Raw genomic sequence first — 26,394 nt, forward strand, 5'->3', positions numbered from 1 at the left:
GATTTAATTTATTTATTGATTTTTATTATTTTTACTTAGGTAAACGTGCCCAGAAAAACAAGACATTTAATAAACACTTAACCTCAAAATTACAATTCTCACTCTCAAACTTTACACTAAACAGCGTTGCCGATAGTAATTATCGAGGAATATGCGACGTTGGTGGTTTTTTGATTTTTGAATTGACTTTAAAAACTGTTCACGTTGGATTGCACATCAAAGCACATCAGTGGTGCAAATCGCACCCATTTGGCATTAACTTTCATATAAGTTGTCATAGTAACAGGTCAGGTCATTTGCACCACTGATGTTCATTCCAACGTGAACAGATACCGGGTGATTTTAAATGAATGTGCGTTTTTTCATAGGTTGGTAATATTATTGTTGGTTATTTTGCCTTTTAATGTGATAGTTGACATAAACATAGGCGTCCTCGCCTACTTGATACAATTTATTAATACATAAAATGTCAAAATGACGTATACGTACGCCAATGTGTTGATTAAGGTATCAAGTTTGCCAAAATAATTTATAAAAAATGTTCCCAACTTAAGAAAAAAAGTCACAATCATTTAAAATCACCCGGTATTACTAAAATTAATATGGTATTACATACTGTCGCGAGCAAAAAAATCTGTTCGTCAACGCCATTTCAAAATTTGGTTAGATTGTCACAAATTAAAAAATTTCCCTGGTTGATTATGCCCACGTCAACAAAGTGTCAAAACATCAATTAATCATTGTCAATTAATGCCATACAACATGATGATAGGTTATGATATTTAAGACCGTTTTACAATAGAGCATTTTCCATTGCGTCAAAGCATGATTTTGACGACCAGTTTTTTTTGCTCGCGACATTAGTTTGAATTTTTCCCCCCGCAAAAGTTACTCGTGACAACATAATACACTAAACTTTTACGACAGAGTCTGTCGATCACGCATGGGGTGTTCCCTCACTTTAAAATAAAACCTACAAATTCGTCAGTTCTACCAACCTTGGTAGGCATAGATAAAGAAAGTTTCTGTATCTATGGTTGTAGGTCGTTTTGTTCCTAGATAAGTTTTGTTTATGATTCTCTTTACCGAGTTCATTTTCTGTTTTAATTTAATAAACAGTATATACAGTGAAAAGTTGAGAGATGCGACAATTACGCCGTGATAGGATGAGACATCGCCGGCGGCGGAAGCGAAGAGCCATCGCCCCCGACGCGGTAAACTATTTTGAACATCGCAAGCGTTTGTCAACATAACCCCACTTTTAGCTCGGGGAAAGATTAGTTTTCGCCGCATCCCGCAACAGGATGAGCATCCTCCAGGATCGCCAGACCTTAACAAAACTATCCATCATTCGAGACCCATCCGGCAACAACCTGTTGCAAGTAGCCGTAAAGAACAAAAAGTAAAACCTAACCTAACATTTAGTTGATTATTTACGTGTGATATTACAGAAAGGAAGCGTTCGATTATTTATTGTCTCTCCCGAATTTTCCACTCAACGGAGTCAACGACAATAACGAAACCGCCTTGATGATGTCTCTATCCACAACTCGCGAGGAGCGTGGTGTTTTGCCTCCTGTCAAAAAATACTTTGCTGCGGAACTTATAAAGCACGGGGCCGACATCCACTCAGTAAATCGCGTCGGCGACAACCTACTCCATATGGCAATAATGCATCGTGACTCCACATCTGCGATTCTCCTCATGCAGAGAGGTATCAATTTGAATGCATGGAACAGCAGGGGGTACACCCCTTTACATCTGTTGCTGAAATCCCGCTGTTGCAAACAGTACTACGAGATAGCCGCGGCTTTGCTCTTTTACGGGGCCGACCCCAAAGCCCAAGACAGTAGAGGGGTTGACGTCTTTCATTGCGCGCTCTCGTGTACTCGTAGAATAGGTAGGTTGATCGAACAATTGTATTATTACGTGTTTGACGAACTGGAGCGTTACGAAATTGATTTGAGGTGTTTGATGCAGTTGGCACTGATAAGATCGCCAGTTTTCGAGCAAATAATCGAGCTCGATATCGAAGTCTTCATTAAAGAAACAAATTACGCCATATGTTTTATCTTTCTGCTCGAAATGAACGTAAAATATTTGCGAATTTTTTTGGAGAGGTTTGGGGAGCTCATGAGGGAAGTGGTGCTGAGAGGCAGTACTTCCATGTTCTTGGGTAAGTTCTACTGGACCCAAAATTCGCAATATATCGCGAATTTAAGTGTTCTGCTCGAAAGTCATGTCAGTCGCCATCTCATAGATTTTTTTACCACTCTGAATTGTGCTTTGTACGGCTCCACCACCATGAAAAAGATTAGTGAGGCGCAAGCGAGTGACTTGGTTTTGTTTTTGTTGTCCTATGGAATGAATCTTCACCAGGTAGACTTGGCAATAGTGTACAACGACTACGGTTACGGTGAACTTTTCCAGTACCTCTTAATGATGGATATAGAGTGGGATCTGAAAAATGATTCTGAACCGATGTGTATCCTGCCAGTTCTCGTAAGTAATGTTGCTCTAGATATTCACGAGATCATAGAAAACAATTCTGAGTATTCCGACATCCACGATCTAGTTTATCACTTTGCTCATCCTAAAGTGAAATCGTATTTGCTCCGTAACATAACCAAAGGGCCCCGTTTCGAAAAAATTCACAAACTTCCTCGAGTACCTCTACTGAAGGAGTTTGCGAGAGATGCGTTTCGTAAATTCTTTGTACAAAAATTTGACATAAAAAATTCGAGACAGTTTTACACGCTGTTGAAACAGCTACCGACTTATCCGCCCATTAAGGAAATTATCTCGTTTAGAAGAATTCTTTACAACGTGTAAATAGGGACCATGTCATGTTCCAATGGAGAAATAAACAGAAGCAGTGCTTGGAGATACAAGTTGGAGCTTATAAAGTCAAACAGGAATGGAACAGACGAGCAACTGTTGTAAATAATAATTAAGGTAGACACGAGTCAGTCAAGTAAGCGAGCAAAGGTTTTTGCATGGATGAAATTACTACAGATTTGTGTTTAAGAAGTGGCAAATAAGCAAGCGCCTGAAAGACGATTCTTTTAAATGAATTTAAGAGAGGTTCGCAGAGATTTAATGCCAAGCAACAAAAAATGCGAATTTGTTCGGTTATGCGAGTAGCAAGTAGTATCGAACAAAGTTATGTAGTTTATATTGGTTGTTTGTGTTCTTAGATATACTCAATTGAAATTATTTTTGTAATTTTTTTACCATTCTCAGGAATGTAAAATGATGTGTGTTTTTAATAAAAACACTTGTAATTGGGTTTATTTGGTTGTTTTAATAAAGAACCATATTACATAGTTGTTAAAACTATCTTGAAGGAACGAACTGTAACGAAATATTTGCTCACAATGTAATTACATTTGAATTACAAAAAATACAAAGTCAAATAAATATGCCGCCAGAAACCAAAACTAATTGTGTGATTGTGAGAAATTAGCCGTGGTTACGATATCTTTTGTTTATCACCAGAAACCACATAGCCTCCAACCTAACCAAATTCATAACAACCTAGTAGAGTTCGTTTTTAATAGTTATTTATAAAATTAATGCGATAAGACATTTTTCGCGCATGAGCGCATTATTTGAGGCACGAGCGACGAAGGAGCGAGTGCTTCATTTGCGCGAATGTGCCGAATACGTCTTCTCGCATCGAAGTTCGTACAATATATTTTGAAACGAAATATGTAATGTCTGATTTGTCGTATACCCTTTGTGAATAAGATAGCGCTTGTCCATGAGCTTGCCAAAGTGTCAATCGAATAAATAGCGATTTATTTTCACTCTTTCGAAGTTTTCATCATCGAAATTGGAGAAATGGCGTTTTACAAACCAGAATTTATTATTATCAAGTGAAATTATTTTCAGAATGCTCAAAAAGGCGAATGCTTTTTTAGATTATTTTGAAGCACTAGTGTGCGAAATCGACGTTCAGTTCTAAAATGGACAAGTCAATTCATTTGAAATAGGCAACCAAACTTACAGATCCATGAATCCTATGTTCAGTAAAATAAAAAACTCACGGTATACTTGATCGTTCATCATTCTTGAATAACGTGCAGAACAAAATTTCAAAGTTTTCAACCACGTATTTCATTTGTTTATGTTGTCGATAACGGTACAAATCTCTCAGATTTCTTTCTTTTGGTGAACTGTTGGTAAATATTAATAATTGGTTGCGCAGTAACACTAGCGACAAAATAAAGATTAAAAAAGCTACCGTGAAAACTAAAGGTGTGAAATAATCGTTTCACAAACAAAATTAAATTTTGTAAGTCATTCTGTTGAAAGAAAAAGTTTTAGATTTAGACAGTTTAAATCGACATTTTTCGACTGATTGTTTTGGTAAGAAACTGTTCAATTGTTATTTATTTTCAAATTTTGTGTCACCTATTGGGCGCTCAAGGAAACCGTCTTTTAGAGTTGTCTACAGTATTCTGTCTGTCATCTTTTAACCGGCCTGTTCAAAAGTGTAGTTTGAGGGTTCCCCGCAGCGCACTAGTAAACGGGCGCTTTTTGGGGATATTATTCATGTTAAGTTTTTGTCACCGAGAATGTTTCTTGTTCAAATGACATTTTGAATTTGAACTCAAAAAACTCCTTGTTTTTTGCTGCTTTAAAATTAAATTCGTGAATTTTTTCCTTATCGTTCGTTGTTTTTGTGTTTAGTATTGTTATTGTTCTTTGTTATATTGCGTATTGATTGTTATTTTTAGTGAAGCGCCCGTTTTGTGGCGCCCTCATCAGTGGAAGTCGGGTCTTTTTCGAAAACAGGCCGGTTATAATACTGCAGGTCGTGTCTTTGAGTATTCCACTTAGGTAAACATAAAACGTAAATATTATATGGTTTGCATTACAATGTAACAAAATCATGGTAAACACTCAAAACGAATATTTTAAACTTTTATTCTAAAATGTTTGCTTTTAATCATTTTTGTACTCATCGGTATTTCCCGGTTATCCTCGGAGTGCGAGAAAACGTTTTTCGCACACGCCGGTGTTTTTTACTTTGCAACAGAAACTATAGACCAATTTTTACAATTTTGGGATGACGTCACGATTTCCTTTCTCGTTTTCTTTGTTGAAACGACAGAAAAAAAAGCGATGCGTTTATTTATTATTGGTTACTTTTTGTTTATTTTACGCTTTTATCAATTTGACAATTTTTTATTTCTTTCTCTTATTACATTGATTGTAAACATAACCTTTCGAAGCAATTGTCAACAAATTTGAAACTTAATAGTTATTTTTGATTGATTCAAATTTGTTTCTGTTCGTAGCTTAAATACAGGGTGATGAAAAAAAAGTGCCCGTGCTAACCTGCACGTTATAAAGTATTTTTAACTAAACACGAATTCGAAATCCAAAATTAAATTTGTCCACTCTTCGCCAAGATATAAGATTTCCTTTTTAGACAATAGAAATCTATATGATTAACCGTTTACTAATAATTTTATTGTTGAAGTCTAGATTTTGGTCGAGTTGATAATGTTCTTAAGTAAAAAATGCAAAAAATCTATGGGAACCAACGTTATTAAAGATGTTAGAGTACCATTTCTTGGGTCCAAAGAAAATTCGTCAATGTTACAACATTGCAAAGCTCCTAAGATACAGAAACATGTAATTTTTGAAAACGATAGCAACAATAATTCAGTTTTTAATATTAATGGTTTTGTCAAATTTAACCTGTGAATTTTCCAAAAAGTCTGAAAAAATGGCATACAATTTTAACGAATATGTAGACATGTTACTCTGCTTGGGTGCATCAAATGATAACGCATCTGAAGCAGCAAGAGACTATGCAAGACTGTACCCTCAACGACGTCATCCAGATGCTAAGGTAATAAGAAGATTGATGCAGCGATTAAGAGAAAACGGCCAAATAATGCCTCTTTATGTAAATCGTGGAAGGCCTCGTGAAGTTCGAACACCAGCTTTGGAGGAAGCTATTTTGGAAGCAATTGAAAATGCGCCAGGACGAAGTATACGAGGATTGGCGCGAGAGTTTCACGTAGACTATCGCACGGTACAAGGTATCCTGGCTGACGAACATTGTCATCCTTATCACTATCTTAAAGTGCAAGCTCTTCGTCCAGGTGATTATCCCCTCAGAGTAGAATTTTGTGAATGGCTACTTGGACGTCACAGAATCAATCCTAGGTTTATTCAAAACATTTTATGGACAGATGAATCATATTTTTCTCAAGACGGCATTTTTAATCAACATAATAATCATATCTGGGCAACTGAAAATCCTTTCGCTGTGCATCCTCGTGCACATCAGCACCGCTTCGGAATTAATTTTTGGGCTGGGGTCATTGATAATAACCTCGTAGGACCTTTTACGCTACCTGCCAGAGTGAATACAGAAAATTTTCTACAATTTTTACAAAATGACTTTCAAGTTTTGCTTGAAGATTTGCCCCTTGCAATTTTGAGGCAAATGTGGCTACAAATGGATGGTGCCCCACCACATTTTGGTAGAATAGTACGGGATTGGTGTGACGAGACTTATCCAAATAGATGGATTGGTAGAGGTGGCGCGATTGCTTGGCCCCCCCGGTCGCCTGACCTTAATCCTTGTGATTTCTTCCTCTGGGGTCACCTCCAAAATTTTGTATATGCTACGCCGATTGCTAACTTAGAGGAATTAACAGAAAGAATCAACGCAGCAGTTAATACCATAAATGTTCCTATGCTTCAAAGGGTTCAAGAGAACATTGTTCGAAGAGCAGCATTGTGCATTGAAGTTGGTGGGAGAAATTTCGAACAGCTATTATAAGATTTAATTGAAACATTTAACTTTTTGTTCAATTTATTGTAAATTAAAATTTTGTTTCATATCCACATGACAGCTTTATTTTTATGCAGGTGACAGAATCTGTCATCAGCATTGGTTTCTTAGATACGGCGAAGTACGTGAATATAATATTTTTTAGAAAAAAAAGTGCAATATCGCCAATTTGTACTGTTAGGAAAGCTGTTTAATTTTTAAAAGAATGTTTTTAGACCATTTTTGTGTTGATTTTCACAATACTTCGACAGAAAAGGACATTTAAGTTTCAGTCGTGGGCACTTTTTTTTCAGACCCACGAGTGCCAAAAAATCTCAATTTACACACGAACGAGTTGAATACAACGTTTTTTTGTTCGACGAGCCCCCCAAAGGCTCCAAATCGCTGAAAATATATAAAATTAGCTTGACGTTTTGTTTTGACAAGTTGTCAAATTTATCAAAATCCGTTCACACAGGAGAAAATTCGCAAATTCTGACATTGTCGAACAAAAAACTTTACTGTAGACTACTTTTTTCTTCGACTATATAAACAAAAAGATCAATACGATAAGAAACTAACACTATGATCACTTACCAATTCATGAAAATACGCCAACATAACACTTTGATTTTCATTTCCAAGTCGAAAAAACTGTCTTTTTTCTTAACAGGGTTGAAAATGGTAGTAGGGGTTGGTTTTTGTAAAACTAAAGTAGACAGTTATTTTCTTATTGTTTTGAAGATCAAGTAAAACTGTAGATTTGCATACAAAATATACAGGGTGGTCCCGATATAACCTGCCAGAAGAAATCCAGTAATAGGTGATGACGAGTAGAACTCATACACAAAAAATGTTTCTAATAAAAGTCTTTTCGTTTTCGAGATAAAAATAATTGAAAATTTGGTCAAAATTTGCTGTACGCTAATGAGTTAATCGGTTTTAAAAAGGTAATTCTCGTTACTTGGCTGCAATTTCTTTAGCAACGGTACCTGTAACACCTATGACATTTGTCAAGTTTAATTTTAAATTTGCGAATCCTTCAAAAAATTATGAAATTCACAAAACAAGAATACGCCGATGTGCATTTACTCTATGGCGAAACACGTGGTAATTCAAGACCGGCAAGGCGACCATACGCGAGCGTTTTCCTGAAGGAGTCCTTCCGTCCCGTTGTACTTTTGTGGAGCAACATCTGCATTTATGTGAGGTTGGTTCTGACTGATTCCAATACGATGTCGTCCCCGATCCTCCATTTAACCCCTTTGGATTTTAATTTTTGGGGCCACACGAAAGATTTGGTATACGAAGTTGAAATAAATACAAAAGGCCAACTCCAGAAACGCGTAACAGACGCCGCAAACCAGATTCGTAAAAACCCAGAAATGCTGAATTCTGTTTATGAAAATTGGTACCGGCGTACTCAAATGTGCTTAAATGCCAACGGAAGGCACACAGAACATTTATTATAAAATAATTTTTCTACTCTAGTTTACCTTTCATTAGTTAGTAGATATTCTCAGTTAGAGTTGAAAGTACGAATATGAAAAGTGTAAATAAATTTATTCAATACATTATTTTGGCTATTTAACCACAATTAAGACGATACTCTTATTACACAATTTTGCACACACTACCTGTACATTTATTTACACATTGAAGAACATCACTTTATTTGTTACTCATTCATCTTAGTCTACAAAATCAGCTTTTGTACCTAAATAAGCTGGTGAATTAACGCACACAGTGTACAGCGTTTTCAATAAATGTCATTAATTTGATTTAGCTTGTCAGATTTGAGATTTGTCATAAACGATTCAGGTACCTATATTGCTTAGATACTGTCATCCTTACAAACACCAACAATTAATTCCTGAGTAGGTACGTATTTTTGTGGTCAGCAGCGTCGAATGGGTGTGGATAGGGGTTAATTTATCCCCATTATTTTGGACCTAATGAAAAGGGGTTTTTTGGACTTGTCAGATCCTTCTAATGACCCAGAATTTTTTTGGCAGGTTATATCGGGACCACCCTGTATAAACAGACATTCAGTTTTATACAGTGTGGAAATTACTTATGGAATAAATTCAGTAATTTCAAAACTAATGACATTTGCCGAAAACGCTGAAACAGGTCAATTTTTGTTTTTAATAATGCTTATTTTAAGTTACTTCACTTTTTCATGACGTCATCCATTTTTGAGCTATGACGTCATCACCAATTTTTTAAATAACAACCCCTACTTTTTTCTTCTCTTTCTGATAGACCTTCTTACTACCTAAACGATGAATGAAAAAAATTGGTATCTTACATAACAATTTTTTTGAGAAAATAACAAATTTTATTTCAAAAATTTAATTTAATTTTTAATGTATTTATTTTTTTCTATGTGGTTATTTAAAATCGAGGGTTTACTTTAATAGACCAAACAATTTAGAAGATTTATGACAGAGAATTCGCGCTGAAATGGAACAAATCAGCCCTGACATTATTGAGCGCGGTGTACAGTGCCAAAAGTTGGCGGGGGGTAATTTCAACATTTGCGTTACATTTTATTGTTAACCTTAGATGTTTGTTTGTTTCTGTTTAAGGTCAATTAAAATTTTTACATTAAAAATTAAATTACATTTTTGAAGTAAAATTTGTCATTTTCTCAAAAAAAATTATTATCTAAGGTACCACTTTTTTTCATTAATCATTTAGGTAGTTGTAAGGTCTATCAGAAAAAGAAGAAAAAAGTCAGTATTGTCATTTAAAAAAAATGGTGATGACGTCATGAACACGTGAAGCAACTTAAAATAAGCACCATGAGAAATAAAAATCGACCTGTTTCGGCGTTTTTGACAAATGTCATTAGTTTTGAAATTACTGAATTTATTCCATAAGTGGTTTCCACACAGTGAACGGCAAAAGCATGGAATAAATTCCTTAAAAATTAAACAAAACTTTTTTCAAAAAAATCTTTAGACAGGTCAATTTTAGTTTATAAAAGTACATGTTCTAGTACCAAAGAAAATTCCAAGCAGTCATTTGTTTTCGAGTGATGATACTTTTTTTAAATGGAAACCCCCTATTTTTTTTCTTGATTCTGATAGCCCTTTTAATTGTCTAAATGACAGTATAAAAATTTTGTTATCTTACATAAGGAAATTTTTGAGAAAAAAAAAATAATAAAGTTGGAAAAAATAAATTTTATAACGAACAAAAGCAAGTCAAAAAATCAAGTAGGTAAATCAAACAGTCAAATGTTACTGTCAATTTCATTCGTATGTGTTATTTGTTTTACAAAACATTTTCGAAAATGACTCATTTAACAGAAACACAACGTATTGAAATTTTAATTTTGATTGGGTGCGGGCATAAAACTAAACAGGGGGAATTTCTTCATAAACTTGCTTATTGTCAACAAGCTGAGGGATGGCAATACGAACATTTAATTCCATAATTTTAAGTACTTACTAATGCAGTTTTTGACTTGTTTTTGATCGTTATAAAATTTATTTTTTCCAACTATTATTGTTTTTCTCAAAAATTTCCTTATGTAAGATAACAAAAATTTTATACTGTTGTTTAGACAATGAAAAGGGCTATCAGAATGAAGAAAAAAAATAGGGGGTTTCTACTGAAAAAAACTATCGATGACGTCATAACTCGAAAACAAATGACTGCTTGGAATTTTATTTTATATTAAAATATGTATTTTTATAAACTAAAATTGACCTGTCCAAAGATTTTTTTGAAAAAAAAAATGTTTAATTTTTAATGAATTTATTCCATACTTTTGCCGCTCACTGTATATAGATTTTAGCACATTTTTAACAAAATAATTGATGTTTTCTTGAAGTAGAAACTGTTAATTTGATTAAATTTTTTGTTTTCAAACGAGTAACAATCGAACACTAATTTTGTGTAGATTGAAATAAAGGAAAATGTTTCAAAATTACATTTTTTATTAATCGGGCATTTTATTACCAGTAATTTATTCTTCATTCGCTAGAATAGGTACCTATCTTCCAAATTTCATCTGTCCACAAATAATGGAGATCTAAGACCTGAAAGTCTTAGGTGGGACATCGGTATATTGTACAGTTTTTTTTTTTTATTTTACTTATGTAAGTGCGGAACACCAACAACGACTCGAACTACAAGAACAACCCCAACTAATCCAAGAGGAGTCGTGGGACAAGGATGACTACCCCACATATGTTACACCTAAAACTTACAGTAGGTACTGTTACGTTATAAATTACGCTCCCGAAACTGGGCAACCCTGTTACCGGTTACAAATCCGGAATGTTCAGGGGTATAACGAACAAGTCGTGGCTTCGACTCGGTTTACAATGCGAACCACGAGTAACGCCGACCGAAGCTGAAAAATTGGTGAGAACAGCCCGGAGTACGGGAAATGATACACAATCTTCCAACTAATCGTTTATTCAGATGTCAAACAATGAAAATAATGATATAAATGAAAAAGAAAACAACGAAGCCTGACTAGCCCTATGGCGTGTACAAAATTGAATAACCCTAACTCCTCGGAGGGTCCTCCGGGTCCCAGATATTCAACGAACGAGTACCGGCGAAACAGTAAAAAAAATTCCCTTCTTTAGCGAAGGAGGAAGGCCGACTGGTCCTACGTAACGTCGCTATTCGGCTACGCCGCCCGCATAAGCGGGGAGGTCCTCCAAGTCTTCCTTCGCTCCAAAAAAAAAATTGAAGTTAAGATGTTTTTCTCCGGTACGGACCGGTGAAGAACCACGCGCAAAAAAATGTTCGGTGAGCGCGATACACAATTCCTGGCGAGGTCACTCACCGATTGATAATCGTTCGTGAATATAAAAACCCGACGGACTTGATAAGGAAATTTTTTCTTAAGTTAGTACGATTAATGAAATGACGCGCCTTATGACAAAACTGCAACTTTAACAGTGGAACAAATTATAAATCCTAAACGCGATATACAAATTAAAGGAATTTGAGAGAACTTTTCACCCGTCGAAATAATGAGTGACAATGGAAATTTGACTATAGTTAAATACAAACGCTCAATTAGTTCGACGGAGTGACAAAATACAACCGAAAACTTTGAGAAGCTACGGCCTGTAAAAATTGGGGTGTCACCACTGCTCCGGACTTGCTGGTGGGTAGATCCGGCACCTTCTGGTGAGTCCGGGGACGACCTGGACTGACAGGACTCGACGAGATCCTGATCCGCAAAAGCGTTCGGTCTGGAACCTTCCGTAGTGAAGTCCGTGATCCGCTTGGCGATGTGGGCGGTGGTACTTAGACGAATCGTCTCCAACGGCCCTCGTGAACTCCACTACGTCGTCTCGTCGGCCCTGCAAATTCACTCGATCACTGTCCCCTTGACTCTCCCCAGGCACTGACAACACTCCCGGCAAAAGGTCGTGAAAAATCCTCACTCTGTCTCTGGTTCCCCCGATTTATAGCTTCCACCCCCTCTGTGCGCAGATTTTTCGGCGGAAGTCCGAGTACGTTTCCTTCGCGATGGATTCTAGAACATTCTAGAAAAATCGCGAAGATTTACTATCGCGCGGCGATTTAAATCGTAACAGTACTTAATAGTTTTTGGTACCTACCTACATTGTTTTTAAATGAATAAAGAAATATTCTCTACAGTTGATTTCTAAAAATAATCTATACCTTCCCCAATTAGCAATTAGTGCCGGTTCAATAAAAAATGAGCAACTGACTATTTGAAATTTTGATTCCAATTTACTCAAGAACCATACAAAATAATATGTATGAGTAGTGGGATACTTGACTGTTTTTTTAAAGTGAAAACTTCTTTAGGCGCGCCACATACATTTTATTCCCGGGCAGTGAATTAGTTTGATGCGACACGGTAAAATCGTGCGCAGCACAAGCTAAAATCGTTCGCAGCACAAGCGAAAATTGTTCGCAGCTCAGCGAAAATCGTTCGTAGTACGACACGGCAAGCTAAAATCAAGGGAGTCGAGTTTTTAGCGGAGCGAGCGAAAAACAATTAACTGTGCGTCACTTGTCAATTTTAAATTTTCATTGTACGTTGTGTTGTGACCTGACTGACCTTAGTGCAGAGCTGCAGGAGTAACTGTATATATATACAGGATATTTCAAGAGTGATAATGAGCCTGACGTAATTTAAAATGCAACCCACACTATATTTCCGAAAAAAGCTGGCTACTGAAATTAAAATGTCCGGCTTTTTTTGAAAATGTATTGTTTGTTGAATTTATTATTCCGTCAGGCTCATTATCACTCGTGAAATAATAGCCTGTATAGTTTTATATAATATAAACGATAAAGACACGACAAATATTGTAAGTTTACAGATGAATGTAGAATTTAATACGTAATTCTCAATTATATGGCTTCAACAATTCATCTATTCGAAAAATTTGTGTAGCAAAATGTGAAGAAGAAAATGGACAAATTATCATAATACAGGGTATGTTATGAAAACTTGTGTTGTGTGTTCAATATGATCAAGAAAATAAAACTTAAACATCCAAACCTAACCTCACAAATTTTGCCAGAGTGTACCTACCTCTAACATATTTTTCATGTTTATTTAAAAACAGCAGTTTTGAAAAATTCGATGTGGTTCAAGCTTTATTGTCATTTTTTTTGACACTATTCCAGCTGACAGTTTAAAATTTTATTTTATACTCCTATTTTCCTTTTCCAAATGCCCTCTTCTTTTGATAAAGGTTGATTTTGATTGGAACTTTGCATTAAATAAATATTCACTACGTGCTTACTTACAATTATTCCCCACAACCTATAATACTTAATGACAACGTCAATCAATTCAAAGTAGGGTTAGAATCAGATAAGGGTTATTCACATTAAAAGTCAAGACAATGACGTTGATGTCCCACTTTTTTTGCCCGCAATAGTACCGAGTGACTGTAAATGATTGAAAATTATTTTGTTATGTTGGTGACACATTTGAAATCTTTAGTTGGCAACATCGTTGGCATGACACACGCAATTTTTAAAATTGAAACAAACGTCAAAAAATTCTAAATCGACAATGTACTTCGTGACTTAACCTAACCTAAATAGAAATGATTGACAGATGATCCAGGAGAAGACTTACACTACCAACTGCATCAGTGTTGCCAATCCACTATTTTCCTTCAATCATTTATACTCACTCGGTACATATAATGCATTAATTTTTGTAATGACGAACTAACTGGAACTTTTTTTTTGTTACATTTTTGTACAAAATAAATGAAAATTCGACAGTTGGCAATGATTTAAACTGTCATATTATTGTCACGGCCAAAATGAATGAATTTGAATGTGACTTTTTTTTCATAGGTTGGTAATATTATTGTTGGTTATTCTGCTTTTTAATGAGATAGTTCGAAAGTTCGATAGTTGACATAAACATAGGCGTCCTCGCCTATTTGACACAATTTATTAATACATAAAATCATTAAAATGTCAAAATGACGTACGTACGCCAATGTGTTGATTAAGGTATCAAGTTTGCCAAAATAATTTATGAAAAATGTTCCCAAGTTAAGAAAAAAAGTCACAATCATTTAAAATCACCCGGTAGAAGTTTTCACTTCTGTCGTGCGGTCTTAAGCACACTCTTTTTTTATATTTTTTTTTTACAGCAAATTACCTAATTTTGTGGATCAATACAACAAGACCATAAATCGATAAAGCACTTTATTTTCACATAATTTTCAATATGTAATATAAAACATTACACGGTTCGTATTTACAGAAAACGTCCCTTAGAGATTTAACTTTATTTACAATTACTCAGTAATCAAGACAACTCCTTTTTAAACCACCCTGACGCATCCGCGGCACGCCTCATAAAATCTAATAAACATAAAACAATACAAAAGTCATAACGTTATATTATGAGATCGAAATAAATACTTGATATAAAAATTTGAACAAATAAATATCACAACTTTTTTACAAAATTGAGAATACACCACCTACTACCTTTTCGGCTTGAACCTGGACATGTAAAATTCGCAGTCCGTACAGTACAGATTCGCCGACACCACCACCTTTTTCCTGCACAAATTGCACTTGGTCTTTCCCGTCGGTATGCTGTTGTTGGCGTTGTTCACAACGATCGGCGTCACCACCGCTTTGGGGGTGGGCGATTCGGCACCACCCTTGGTGCCCGGCTCGAAGCTGACAGTCTTCTTGAGGAGCTGCTTGGGCGGGAGGGCGTGCTGATAGGGGGAGTACTTCTGCTGGTAGTTGAGCGTCTCTTGGTCCATGTGGGGGGGCGGCACTCGCGCCTCTTGGTAGTAGTGACCGGGGAGGGGCTGGTACGGCGAGTAGTTCGCGATTGGAGGTTCGCACTCGGGGGGCGTGGCCATCCGCGGGTACTGCATCCTAGGATCGTAGGCTTGTCTCTGGTAGGCGGTTTGTTGGTAGTTGTAGTTTGAGCTGACGTTAGAGGGCGATGGAGATGGTGGGTGTTGGTAGATGGGGTGCTGGGTGGGGTACTGGAGAGGATTGGGGGATTGTCTGACCGGAGGGTAGGCGAGTCTGGGGGCGGGGTTGTATTCGGGAGGGTAGGAGTAGCCGTTTTGTTTGTACTGTTGGTTGGGGGGGAGATAGTTTGGAGGAGGGGGTTTGAGTGGGGGGTTGTTGTACATGTAGACGGGGGAGTTTTGGGGGATGCGTTGGTAAGGGGATTGTCTGTACTGGGGGCTGGTCCCGTACACCTGTCTGTCATAACCCACGTAAGCACACTCTTGCTCTGGGGGAACGGGAGAATTCTGCTTGCACAGATTGTCCACAGAATTTCTTCTGGCGTAGAGAGGGTGTTGGCCGTACTTGTCTTCGACAACATCCGTCTGGACCTCCGGAGGTTGTTGCCCCATCTCTTGTCTCAACGAACGTACTTCTTGTCTGATCGCAGCAGTTTCAGGTTTGTTCATCGCCGATCGTAGTACCCTTTCTAGGATTGGATTGGGGATATAACTGTCATCCTCTTGCTCTTCGGCAGTTGCCACCAAGATCACCTGGTCGCAGAACGACACACTTTTCTTCTTCCCCAATTTGTTCTTCTTACAAAACTCATCACCGTCAACTCTTTGACCGTCTTCCAAAGCTTCCGGTACTATCGCATCGAGCTCGTCTCGCTTCCTCGCGATCACCACGCCGTTCTGACTGTCAAACTTGTTGAGATTGACAGATCTGGCGACATTTATGTTGGCTTCTGTCGGCTGTACTTGGATGCTTTCAAATTTGGTGGCCAAATCTTTGACCGACGTGGTTTTGCTGTCGCTTTCTCCCGAGCAGTACTTTTGTGGACCAACATCTACCCCGTTGGTCTGACTCTCTGCAGACTGCTTCTTCATCCTCAAAGCTGCTTGTTTGGCTTGGAGTTCCTTCAACCAAGTCTCACCTGAAGACCTGGGTACTTCGGGTCTGATCTCCGACTCCTGCGCCAGAATCTCTTGACGTTTGTTCTGCAACTGCGCCAGGAGACTCCCAGGGGATGGAGTCGGGGGCGGTGACGGTTCCTTCAGGTGCTCATCCAGAGCCGAAAGGTCCAGTGGAGGAGGAGGTGGAGGAAACTCTTCGCTCGCTTGTCTCGAATGTATCGCCGACCCCAAGGGACTGGGGTAGGGCGGAAGTTCAAGATTTTGCCCCAAGTTGGACGGGGCGCAGTCCACCACGTCAACCCCATCGTCAATCCTTGGAGTGTCTTGTTCCTGGTGCACGTCAGCTCTGGTCACGACCATGTTGGAGTTGGGAGTGTGGAACATGACGTCATGGTTCTGGTACTGATTGTAGTGGGCCACGTACGGCAGAGAAACATGCGCTTGTCCATAATTGGACTCGTAGTACTGGTAGTACTGCGGGTTGAGCGCCTCGTTGGGCAACGGAAACTTGGGTCTCTCGCCTTTCTCCTCGAATACTTCACTGTTCAACTTAGAGGTACTAAGCTGGGAAGTGGTGCGGAGCGGCGGCGGAGGTGGTACTTTCGCAGCTGTCAGAATCTTGCCGGCGCTGCCGTGGAAACTCTTCCTCATCAACTTGCTGCGTTCCAAGTTGGGATTGGTACTGTTCCCGGTGAACTCCAGGTGGCCTTCTGACAAGTACCCGCACATGCTAGCTGCCGATTCTGAGGCGCCCTTCAAGCCGACGCTGCTGTCGTCGACCGTCGAATTCGGCTTCTCTCGCTCTTTGTCGGCGGTGGTGTCGGTCAAATCGGGCATGCTTCGGTTCTTCCTTTTGATCAGTCCCCCCATCAAGAGTTTTCTTCTGATCTTGTGCTGCTTCTTAGACTTCCCATCTTTTTCCTCCTTGCTTTTCTCTTTCTTAAGCGTGTCTTTGCCGGTGATTATTTCCGGAGCGATCGAAAAGTCGCGACTCATTTTGTTCCGATCTTCACTTCTAGAGCGTTTCTCTCGGATCTTCTGCGAATCTTTGTTCTTCGATCTGGAGAAGATACTCCTCGATTCTCTTCCCGGAGGTTTATCATACAAGACATCTTCTTCTGCGTCTATATTCACCGAGATCTTCTTCAAACCGTCTTTCTTCTTCGGTAGAGTCGCATAGATTTCTATACTCTTACTAGCAGGTTTTTCTGGCGCCGGTGCCAACAACTCTTTACTGTTCTGCCTAGAATGCTGTCCCTTATCCCTAGAGCTCTGTCTAGAATGTTTGCCACTCCCGCTACTACCCTCCCTTGTGTGTCTAATTTCTGGGGTAACATCTTTTCCAAGCATATTCTGCGAATTCTGAGTCATTCTTCTGTGCAAACTCCTCGCCCTCATGATACAGGTGTTGTGCTTCATCCTCGCCAACGTAAGAGTCTGGGGGTTGTTATATGGCGCATCCATCGCTGCCCTAGCTTTGGTGGCAGCAGCATTACACAGCGCCAGCGCCAGGACCAGATCGTGGTCATCCTCCAACTGTCTAGATTTGACCAGAAGCTCGTCAGCTTCGTCGCACAAGACGTCACAGCTTTGCGAAATCTGGGCGGGTGTCGTGTTGTAATCTTCTGGGATCTTGGCCAAATGACCCATCTTCATCAAGTGTTGGATGGTGGTCATGGTAGAGCTGTCGTTCGACGACAAGGAGTAGGAGTCATAACCGACATCGTAGACTCCGCTGCTGCTACTACTGGAAGACTCGTTCCGCGGAGGGATATTGTTTTGGGGGAGGGTCGACGCGTCGTGGGGGACCTTCCCCACAAGGTACAAATACGGGTTTTCCATCGTGGTGGAGGACGAGGAGGAAGCGCTGTTCCTGTCGCTGCTCCAGTTCCCGGAGTCGCGTGTTCTGGGGACGTTCAAGTAGTCCCGGAAGCAAATTCCTTCAGTTCCGGATGAAGATCCGTTGCTCAAAGTCCTGTGGATGTTGAGCGGCTTCTGGTTCTGTTCCAGAGACTTGCGACTCACGTATTCTGGATCTTTCCGAGGAAGATCTCCGTCGACAACGTCCACGCTTCTGGACTGGTTGTTGTACAAGTTGCTCTGTATCACCGACAAGTTCTGGTACTCGTTGTATGGTCGCGGCAGTGGCGGCTTCTGATTCGAGGTACCATCCGGATTGGGGGTTATCGCTCTTCTGGTACTACCAATATTGGGCTTCTCTGGACTCGGAGTGACAGATCTTCGCAAAATCGATTGAGTCGTAGCTGTTGGGGGTTTCTTGCTCACGGGTTTCTCGTTGTAAAATGGTATGACCTGTTTGGGGGCGTTTTCCGTATTGACAGGCGTCCCATCTGGGAGGGCGTACAAGAGGAGTAGAGGTTGATACCGTCCTTTTCTGCACTTTTCGACCACTTGGTCCCATCTGGGTCCCACTTCGCGGACAGTAGCGTCGTCGAAGTAGATCCACACGCGGAGTTTTGTATGGAAGAAAAAAGTCGAGTAGTGTTTGCCATAGTATGTCACAACTCCGACTAGGTTATGGACGCAGGTTTCTGCCCATCTGCTGTCTACTACCGTGTTGAAAACTTCGCTGAGTCTCAAGGTAGTACCGATGGTAGAAAAGACCTCCATTATGTGTTCGAGAGTTGGTCGTTCCGAGTTCCACACAAGTCCAACTGATACGATTTCCGGTCGGTTCATCAAGGTACGACCGATTTGGATGACCGCACCACAAGCACTCTGAAAAACGCGATCGTTATAAAAATTAAGTTAGAGGTAAAATTGTGAAGGTAGTACCGGACAGACTCGTATGTCCCCCATGCTTCCGGCTTTCCTCAAGAGTTGTCCAAAAGGTTCGATGATGCCTTGGGGACGAGTGGTACGCACTTGGTAGACCAGCGTCGACGTAGAAACGTAGTGGACCATCTGCAACAAAACAAGTACCGAATAGTACCCTGCGGCGTTTGTGCAAATCGACCTTCATCCGCGATTGCAGTACTTTCAATTCGTACCTGCGTGTAGGACAGGGGCTCCGAGGTGGCCCCACAAGAGTTGCACACGCTTTGTTCCACTAGAGTCATGGCGAACTTCTGGTGGGGGATGCAGTGGCGTGCGTTGCACATGTCCTCGGCTTCTCCGTGGGCTATGTGCATGTGGATGCGCAGCAGCATGTTCTCGAAGCATTCTGCAGCGTCGTCCATGAAGCCCAACTGGAAGCGCTGCTGGTCAAAGAAGCTCTCGGCAAGGGCCCGCCGGAGGGCGTCGGGGGGCAAAGCTGTCTCATTGGAGAACTGGAGTTGCGAGAAGAGCTCCTGAAAGATGATCTGTGCAGGTTAAATCGTACGGACGGAAAAGAAGAGGGACGCTGATGGGTGATTGTGGGACTGCCGAAAAGCGCTACAGTTTGAAAAATTTTGCGAAATGTGTGCAAGTTGGCGCCAATTATGCGCTCGTTGATTTAAATTAATTTAATGGAGCGACAAACGCCCACTTTGTATGTAGGTTTCGTGTGGGATCTGCGAGTGGTACCAGTTTTGATAAAAAAGTAAACAAAGGTCAAAACGTTGATAATTCCTGTTGCAAAAAAAAAAACAAATTGGGTGTATGTAATCCATAAGGAATGTTTCGGTACTATTTGTAGTATGGAGGAAATCCTGCGGAGCAAGTGATCCGAAAGTTATGAATGCGATTTGATTAATGATTTAATTACGCAACACATGAGACTTCCTCGATTTTGTGACATTTCCTGTTGAAATGTTTTGGAATTTTTGCAGAAGTACCGGTGGTACTGGAAATTATTTGAATAATACCGACTGGTTGTATTAATAAGATTCAAACTTTGAACCACATCATTATTCGCTGTTAACCAACCATACCCACGAGTACCGCGTGGGTACTCTATCATAAATTTTGACAAACTGGAACGCTGTAAATTTACAATGCAGCTTGACTGGTAAAATTTCCGTGAAACACAAAGGAGTGAATCGGTACTTTATGGGTGCGTGGAGTGGTCAGTACCGCTTTCGAAAAGTCATTTCTCGGAATGCGTCTCAGGAAATGCCCAGTGAATCAGCACACGACCACCGCGGTTCCAAGAAGCCGAGGCCGGCACGAAATGGCCCCGTAAATGCCACAGGTTAAGAGGTTTTCGATAATTTATCAGTACCGCGGTACTGCTGCTGCGAGAGTCGAAAAGTGGCGTCGCCATCGAGTCGCGCGTTTCGAACACGCCCAACGCGACCACCGAGAGCAATGAAAGAGTTTATTGTCGTCGGCTATGACACAATTCAGTAAGAGTGTAGAAGGTCGGAAAGTAATCGAGTACCACCGTTACCATCTGGTTAAAGTGCGCCGAATTCGGTCACGATAACCAGGTCCAGCGTCTCGAGGCGCGCCTCAAGTAGGTTGAACGTAACGGAACCACCTCCGAACTTGGAGCTCATCTTCACGAACGGGTCGTACCGCGTCTTTGTGCGCCCGGACAAAGAGATCGCTCTGGCACTCACTTTGAGCGTCGACTTGGTCTCCTCGTCGAGCTTCGGCTCGGCTTTGTCGCCATCTTCGGTGCACTTGGGTCTTTCGGCCACCTTCAGTTTGGACTGTTGGGCCTTCTTGTAGAACTTGTACATCACGGGGGAGTCGAACGCGCCGCTTTGTCGCTCATGCCACCTTTCACTTTGCTCGAACCGACACCGACTGAACTTTCGATGGAACGGCGATGGCGAGACTGGCGTAGCGAACGTGGGTTTCGATCATCGCAAACACGGCACAGGTAGACCCCGAACGAGAATCGTTCAGGTAGGAAGCCGCAATTCGGACGGACTCGCTACATTCGCGCTTTTACTGCATCACCAAATCATTTCGACCGGACTCAGATCTGGACCGATTCAGGATATTCGCCAAATCGGACGACAGAAGCCGAAAACAACCATTAACCCACGTGTGCTAATTAAAACTTGACACGTTTCGCCGCCTGTTACACATCCATCTTCAGATTTTATTGAACGGCGCTCCCTATAAGGCGGTACTGCCCACCTGACGACAAAACTTTCAATGTTTATGGATTTGTGGCACCTTGAATGCGCTCACAAATGGCGCCAACTTTATGGATGTCTGATATGTCTTATCTGTCCATCAGGCGCGTCACTGGACAATAGAAGAGGGACCAGAAGTGATCACTGCGGGACTCGACTAAAATCGAACATTGAATCCGATTGCTAAAATAAATTCAAACGATGAAGATACCAAATAAATGGAAATTTTGAAGATTTTTCCAAAAACATTTTCAAAATGTGACGAACGCGACGCCACGGCTTTGATCGCGATCCTGCCAACTTCGACTTTCCCGCCCAAAACCTAAACGCCCCCCAATTCAATCACAACACCTCCAAAAACCCAAAACTGTCAAGTGTCAATTTTGACATTTTGAAAATCTTGGAAAAACTTTTCGATTTTTCTAGTTTTACAAGCGCAAGATATGTATTTCGAGCGTCGAGATTTCGCAAGCCGTCCCACAGCGCCCTACTTCTGTCCCCGTTTGTTTAATCTTCGAACACACTGAAAATATCTGAACTTCTCTCAATACGCACGTTGAGCAACGATTCCAAGGCCTGCTAACAAAACCCACTGGGAACATAAACAAAACAGCATCGCACGTAGTACCGCGCTACAAAAACTCGCCTCGGATGATCCTCGTTTCACGATTATTTATAACCGAAACGGTCACGACTCTCCAATACGATTCTTCGTAGTCGAAGGATTTGAATTATTGACAATTCTGTTTGATGGCGCCAGATCTACAAATTTGGAGCGTAAATACGTAAAACCCAAGCGGGCGTGGGTTGAGTTGACGTTCTAGCCCACTCGATGGGAAAAAGTAAATTTGTCTCACGGCGGCCATCTTGATGCAGTTGTCATAGAGAGAAAGTTTTGATTTTGTCACCGCGGCTGTCATTCGTACTTGACTGGAGCTAAAGTGTCTAGGTCTACAACAGAATTATTATGTCAAATTGTGTTCTACACAAACAAAAGACGACTGCGTAGTACCGATTTAAATGTCAAATTATAGACAGCATTCAGTCGTACTCTGTGAGTGAACTAATAGGTCAATCGTTGCCATTTGTGGGTCTAGACTTGAGAAAAAAAAAGTAGTGTCAAACGTCAAATTTTATCCAAAATGTCAATATCTGGTCAACAATGTCATGTAGGTGTTGTACGCGCCGCTGCACTTCCGGCTTGGGGCTTGGCATTAAATCGTCAAAATTTCGGACAGTTGAGCACAAATCGTGTTCAGTCGAGTGTAGTAAGTTGGACGAAACGTCGTTAGTTGTCATTGAGGTTGCATATTTTAAAAAGGATGATGCTATCTGTCATTTAGTAGTGAAACGCTGCACTTCAACTGTCAAATGAATCAAATATCATTTTTAAGGGTCACGATTGGTCAACCAAAACGTCAAACTCTGCCCCTCCCCTTCGTTGCGTCACAATTAATTTCCTCGATAAATTCCATGTTCAAGTATTTGTCACACCTTTAATTTTTATGTAATAGCACAACACCGTTTCATATTCTGTTGCTGGACCTTTAAACCAGTCGCCCAGTCGAGTGGTATTCGTGTCGGGTACGCAAGCGTGACGCTAGTCGACTTGGCCGACTGGACCACGAGTGATTTGTATTCCTCCTTAAGCGGTTTCCCTCGACCAATCAGGATCGAGGTCAACCGGTCAGAGTCGGCTAAGTCGAGTCGGCGAGTCGAGACGTAGATGGCGCTCGGCTTACCTTAAGGGCGCAGAAGATGCAACTGTCGGCCATGCAAGCGTGCCCGGAAAGGTCCCGGAAGCTGCGCCGGAAGATGTCCAAATGCCACAGCACCTGCAACAGAGGCACGCGTCACACACATGTTGCATGCGGGGATGGAGAGCAACTGGTGGTGGGACGGGGGTGTGGGGGTTGCGGGAAACCGCCAAGTTGGGGCAGTTTGCGTCCAGCTCTCGCAAATTTGAGTGGCGACCTGTTTCGGCAATCGAGTGGGGCCCATCAGGGCACTAATCAACTATACTAACAATAAACTACTTAGTTTAGTAAGAAGGTAATAAATAAATAATCTATAAAATGTACAATAGTAAAAAGTAATAATAATAATATTAATGGTTGCCGGTTGGGTAAGAATCAGAAGATGATTAGTATGTGTCACGTGACACAAACAACAAACAAGTGCACCAATAGAATTCGAGAGTGGTTCAAGAATAAAATGTTGCCGATTATAATAATCTCCATATGTGTACGTGAGCAACAACTTATTTATTTATTTATTTATTTACATAAATATTTTATTTACAACGTTGCGTTTAAATTCTCTGAGAAAAAATTTTTTTTTATTTGTTTCTTTGTTCATTCGAATCGGTGAATCTGGCACAAACAACAGAACATCTCGATTCAACGTGACATCACAATGAGCTGTCACTATTAAAAGGCAATTCGCAATTGATTCAACGTTGCAAACTAAAAATCACCAAAACGACACAAATTACCAGAACTGTACATTTTCTTCGAATATGAGAAATATGTTTCCTGTTTGATGTTGAAATTTATGTATGTGGTGTATGAATGTCGGTAAACAAGGATTTCCTCGCCAATAACGCAACACTGGAACGACAAAGAATCGCCAAAGATATAAACTTTCACCGCGAATAAGTGCAGCTAGAGCTTACACTGCAATTTATTAATTTCAGAAAAGATACCAGAAAATTGACACGATCTTGATCCACATTTTGGAATTAAATTTTCAAAGAAGAACCCAACATGATATGTAGGATTTGCGGAACTGAAGGGGAAACAATTGAACACATCATTTCTTCTTGCACCGTTTTGGTTCAAAGCGAATATAAGAAACGTCGTGATATATATATATTTATTACTACTACATACTACTACTATTATTATTGTTATGTTTCCTTTTTTGCATTCTTTCAATATTATGTGTGTATGTCAGTATTATTATCAGTCGTGAGTAGAGTTGTAGCTTTTCACCTTGTCAACTAGATCGTCTATTGTTACAATAACAAAATAATTGAAAAATTTCATGGGGGATTAAGCGAGAAGCACACAGTGTTAACAATCGCTTCACTGATCCATTTCTGCATTTACGACGCTCAGTTTACGACCCATGTTAAATCTCGGTACTACCACTTAACCTCCGAGTAATTAAAACCGTCTGAAACAGATGCGAGTCGATGAACTAGACCTTACACGACAACTCTACTCTTCTAAAAGTTTACGGAACTACCCGTACCGACCTATACATTATAGAAATACATCTTGCGGTTTTGCCCAAATTATAGGTGGTACCGAACGATAAAATGTGTCTTTTTCCCACGTTTCGACTGTTTCGACGCCGATTCTTCTGCCGGATTGTGCAGACTTATGGCGAGTGGTGTCACGAACGAGGTAGTACTTCTCACACAATTAATTTTAATTAGAGTGATATGCGGTGGTACCGGGAGTGGCGGTCGGGGTTAAGGTTTCAACGAGATTTGCGTTTCTTTCCAAGACTAGAGACTAATTTTAATTCATTTTGTTTCATGTATTATTATTATTAACAAGGAGATGATGTTGACAAAAAAGAAAAAACAAAATTAATTTGACTAGTTTCTATTTTTGGTAACTTTTTCTAAACTATTGTTACTTTACTAAATTTGACATTTCCTGTTCGGTACTACTAAGTATACTTTTCCCAAAATAAGATTTCTAAATGTATCATCGGTAAAATATTAGACGAATTATGAATCATACTGCATAATTAGTAAGAGGTAATTGCCGTTTTCACGCTAATAAATAAAGATGTGGATTAATGAAGTCTACCATAAAATAAAGTAAATTAACTGTAATGAACGTTAATGACACCGAAACCAATTAGAGCGTTTATAAAATTTTTGAATATAGACGAGAAATTTTGGTGGTACCATAGTATATTTAGGGTAGTACCCGCAGTCTATAAAATTGTTGGAGCATGAGGTAAAGTGAAACGAAATGAGTAAAAAGTATGACGAAGCAAAGATGGTAAATAAGTTTGTATTGATTAAATTTTGTTTGGAAAACAGAAATTGCACATGTTTTGTAGATAGGGTGGTTAAATAAGATTAGATAATAAAAGTGTGACTAATAGAAGCGGAACAGGAGTCAACCGTGCCCTAGAAACGGAAATGTGCAATAAAAGTAGGAAAATATAAGAAAAAAGGAGATGTCAACAAGGACAGAATAAGAATATTGAGTGAAAGAAAAACGAGAAAATAAAAAAAAACATCACAATTTAGATGGTAAATAAGATCCCGCGACATGGCAACCTGTTCCTTTGGTAAACAAATCACGACAGACCTACCTTAGACACCTGATAGAGGGCCCTAGGCCTGTGATTCTTCCCTTTCGTCATCCCTACAGTACCACCGACATCTTTGACCACTTTTTTCCAAATTTCCGCACTTATTTTGTACACATCTGCGTTTAAACCGCGCACAAACGGCCAGAGAAGCGACCAAGACGTGTTACCTGTAACACAGGTGTAGCGAAGCGGTGCGTGGCGGTGAGACGGGAAGTCGGATCAAGGCGGCCATTATTCCAACAATGGGCGAGGGGGACGGTGGGAACATCAAATCGTGACGCCCGCCATCTGCACCAAGCGCGAATTACAGAACACACTGTAGGTATATAAAGTTTGGAAAAAAATATTTGATGTCAATTCCGGAAAATGCGGAATGAACGTTGCAAATGTAAACAGGTGAGGTTGTAGAGGATTTAAAGCAGTGTAAATTCGCGAAGACGGGGTGCGAGTGGTGGTGAAATTGAGGGAGATATGGGGCGGGGAACTCGATGGTACTACTTGGGGGGCAATGTTGGGGGGAGTAGACAGTCGGAGATTGAAGCTCGTGTGAGGCCTGCTAATTTGGTGAAGACAGGTTGCGAGTATTTATCGAAATAACGAAGATATGGAAGAGGGGACCTGGCGGTACTACTTGCACCAAAGCGCTCGACGAGATTTTCTGTGGTGCAAACAACCAGCACAGGAATCGTGGCCGTGCGGAACCGAAGTACCAGACAGAGACAGACTTTAAGACCGGAACAATAGACCTCTGCGACAAAGAACAGTCCCAAACTACGATTACTCACTACATACCGTTGCACTATTCCTAATTGATGCAGTGGCGGTACTGCAATTA

General features: G+C 40.2%; 2 protein-coding genes across 6 annotated transcripts in view; one reads left to right on the forward strand and one right to left on the reverse strand.

Annotated features, from left to right (window-relative positions):
• Nucleotides 1-1,069: 1,069 nt before the first annotated feature.
• Nucleotides 1,070-13,037, forward strand: LOC138136237 (26S proteasome non-ATPase regulatory subunit 10-like). Of its 2 annotated transcripts, XM_069055321.1 has the most exons (4): nucleotides 1,070-1,214; nucleotides 1,266-1,402; nucleotides 1,452-1,900; nucleotides 10,917-13,037. In XM_069055321.1, the coding sequence occupies exons 1-4, from the start codon at nucleotides 1,143-1,145 to the stop codon at nucleotides 10,961-10,963; spliced, it is 705 nt and encodes a 234-aa protein (XP_068911422.1). In that variant the 5' UTR covers nucleotides 1,070-1,142; the 3' UTR covers nucleotides 10,964-13,037. The 2 variants fall into 2 exon arrangements, with proteins under 2 accessions (XP_068911422.1, XP_068911421.1); XM_069055320.1 differs by lacking the exon at nucleotides 10,917-13,037 and having other exon boundaries at nucleotides 1,452-3,293.
• Nucleotides 13,038-14,476: 1,439 nt separating this feature from the next.
• Nucleotides 14,477-26,394, reverse strand: part of ec (echinus) — a 46,099-nt gene continuing 34,181 nt past the window's right edge. For 2 of the 4 annotated variants that reach the window (XM_069055315.1, XM_069055316.1), the window contains exons 3-6: nucleotides 22,961-23,053; nucleotides 19,197-19,496; nucleotides 18,982-19,110; nucleotides 14,477-18,924 (exon numbers count right to left, since the gene is read on the reverse strand). In XM_069055315.1, the coding sequence (XP_068911416.1) occupies nucleotides 14,776-18,924; nucleotides 18,982-19,110; nucleotides 19,197-19,496; nucleotides 22,961-23,053 (4,671 nt within the window). In that variant the 3' untranslated portion in view covers nucleotides 14,477-14,775. Of the gene's footprint in view, nucleotides 18,925-18,981; nucleotides 19,111-19,196; nucleotides 19,497-20,690; nucleotides 21,073-22,960; nucleotides 23,054-25,559; nucleotides 25,808-26,394 lie in introns of those variants that run through there. The other 2 variants (XM_069055317.1, XM_069055319.1) reach the window with 2 other exon arrangements.

The sequence above is a fragment of the Tenebrio molitor genome, chromosome 8, assembly GCF_963966145.1.
Source record: "Tenebrio molitor chromosome 8, icTenMoli1.1, whole genome shotgun sequence".
Taxonomy (NCBI): Eukaryota; Metazoa; Arthropoda; class Insecta; order Coleoptera; family Tenebrionidae; genus Tenebrio; species Tenebrio molitor.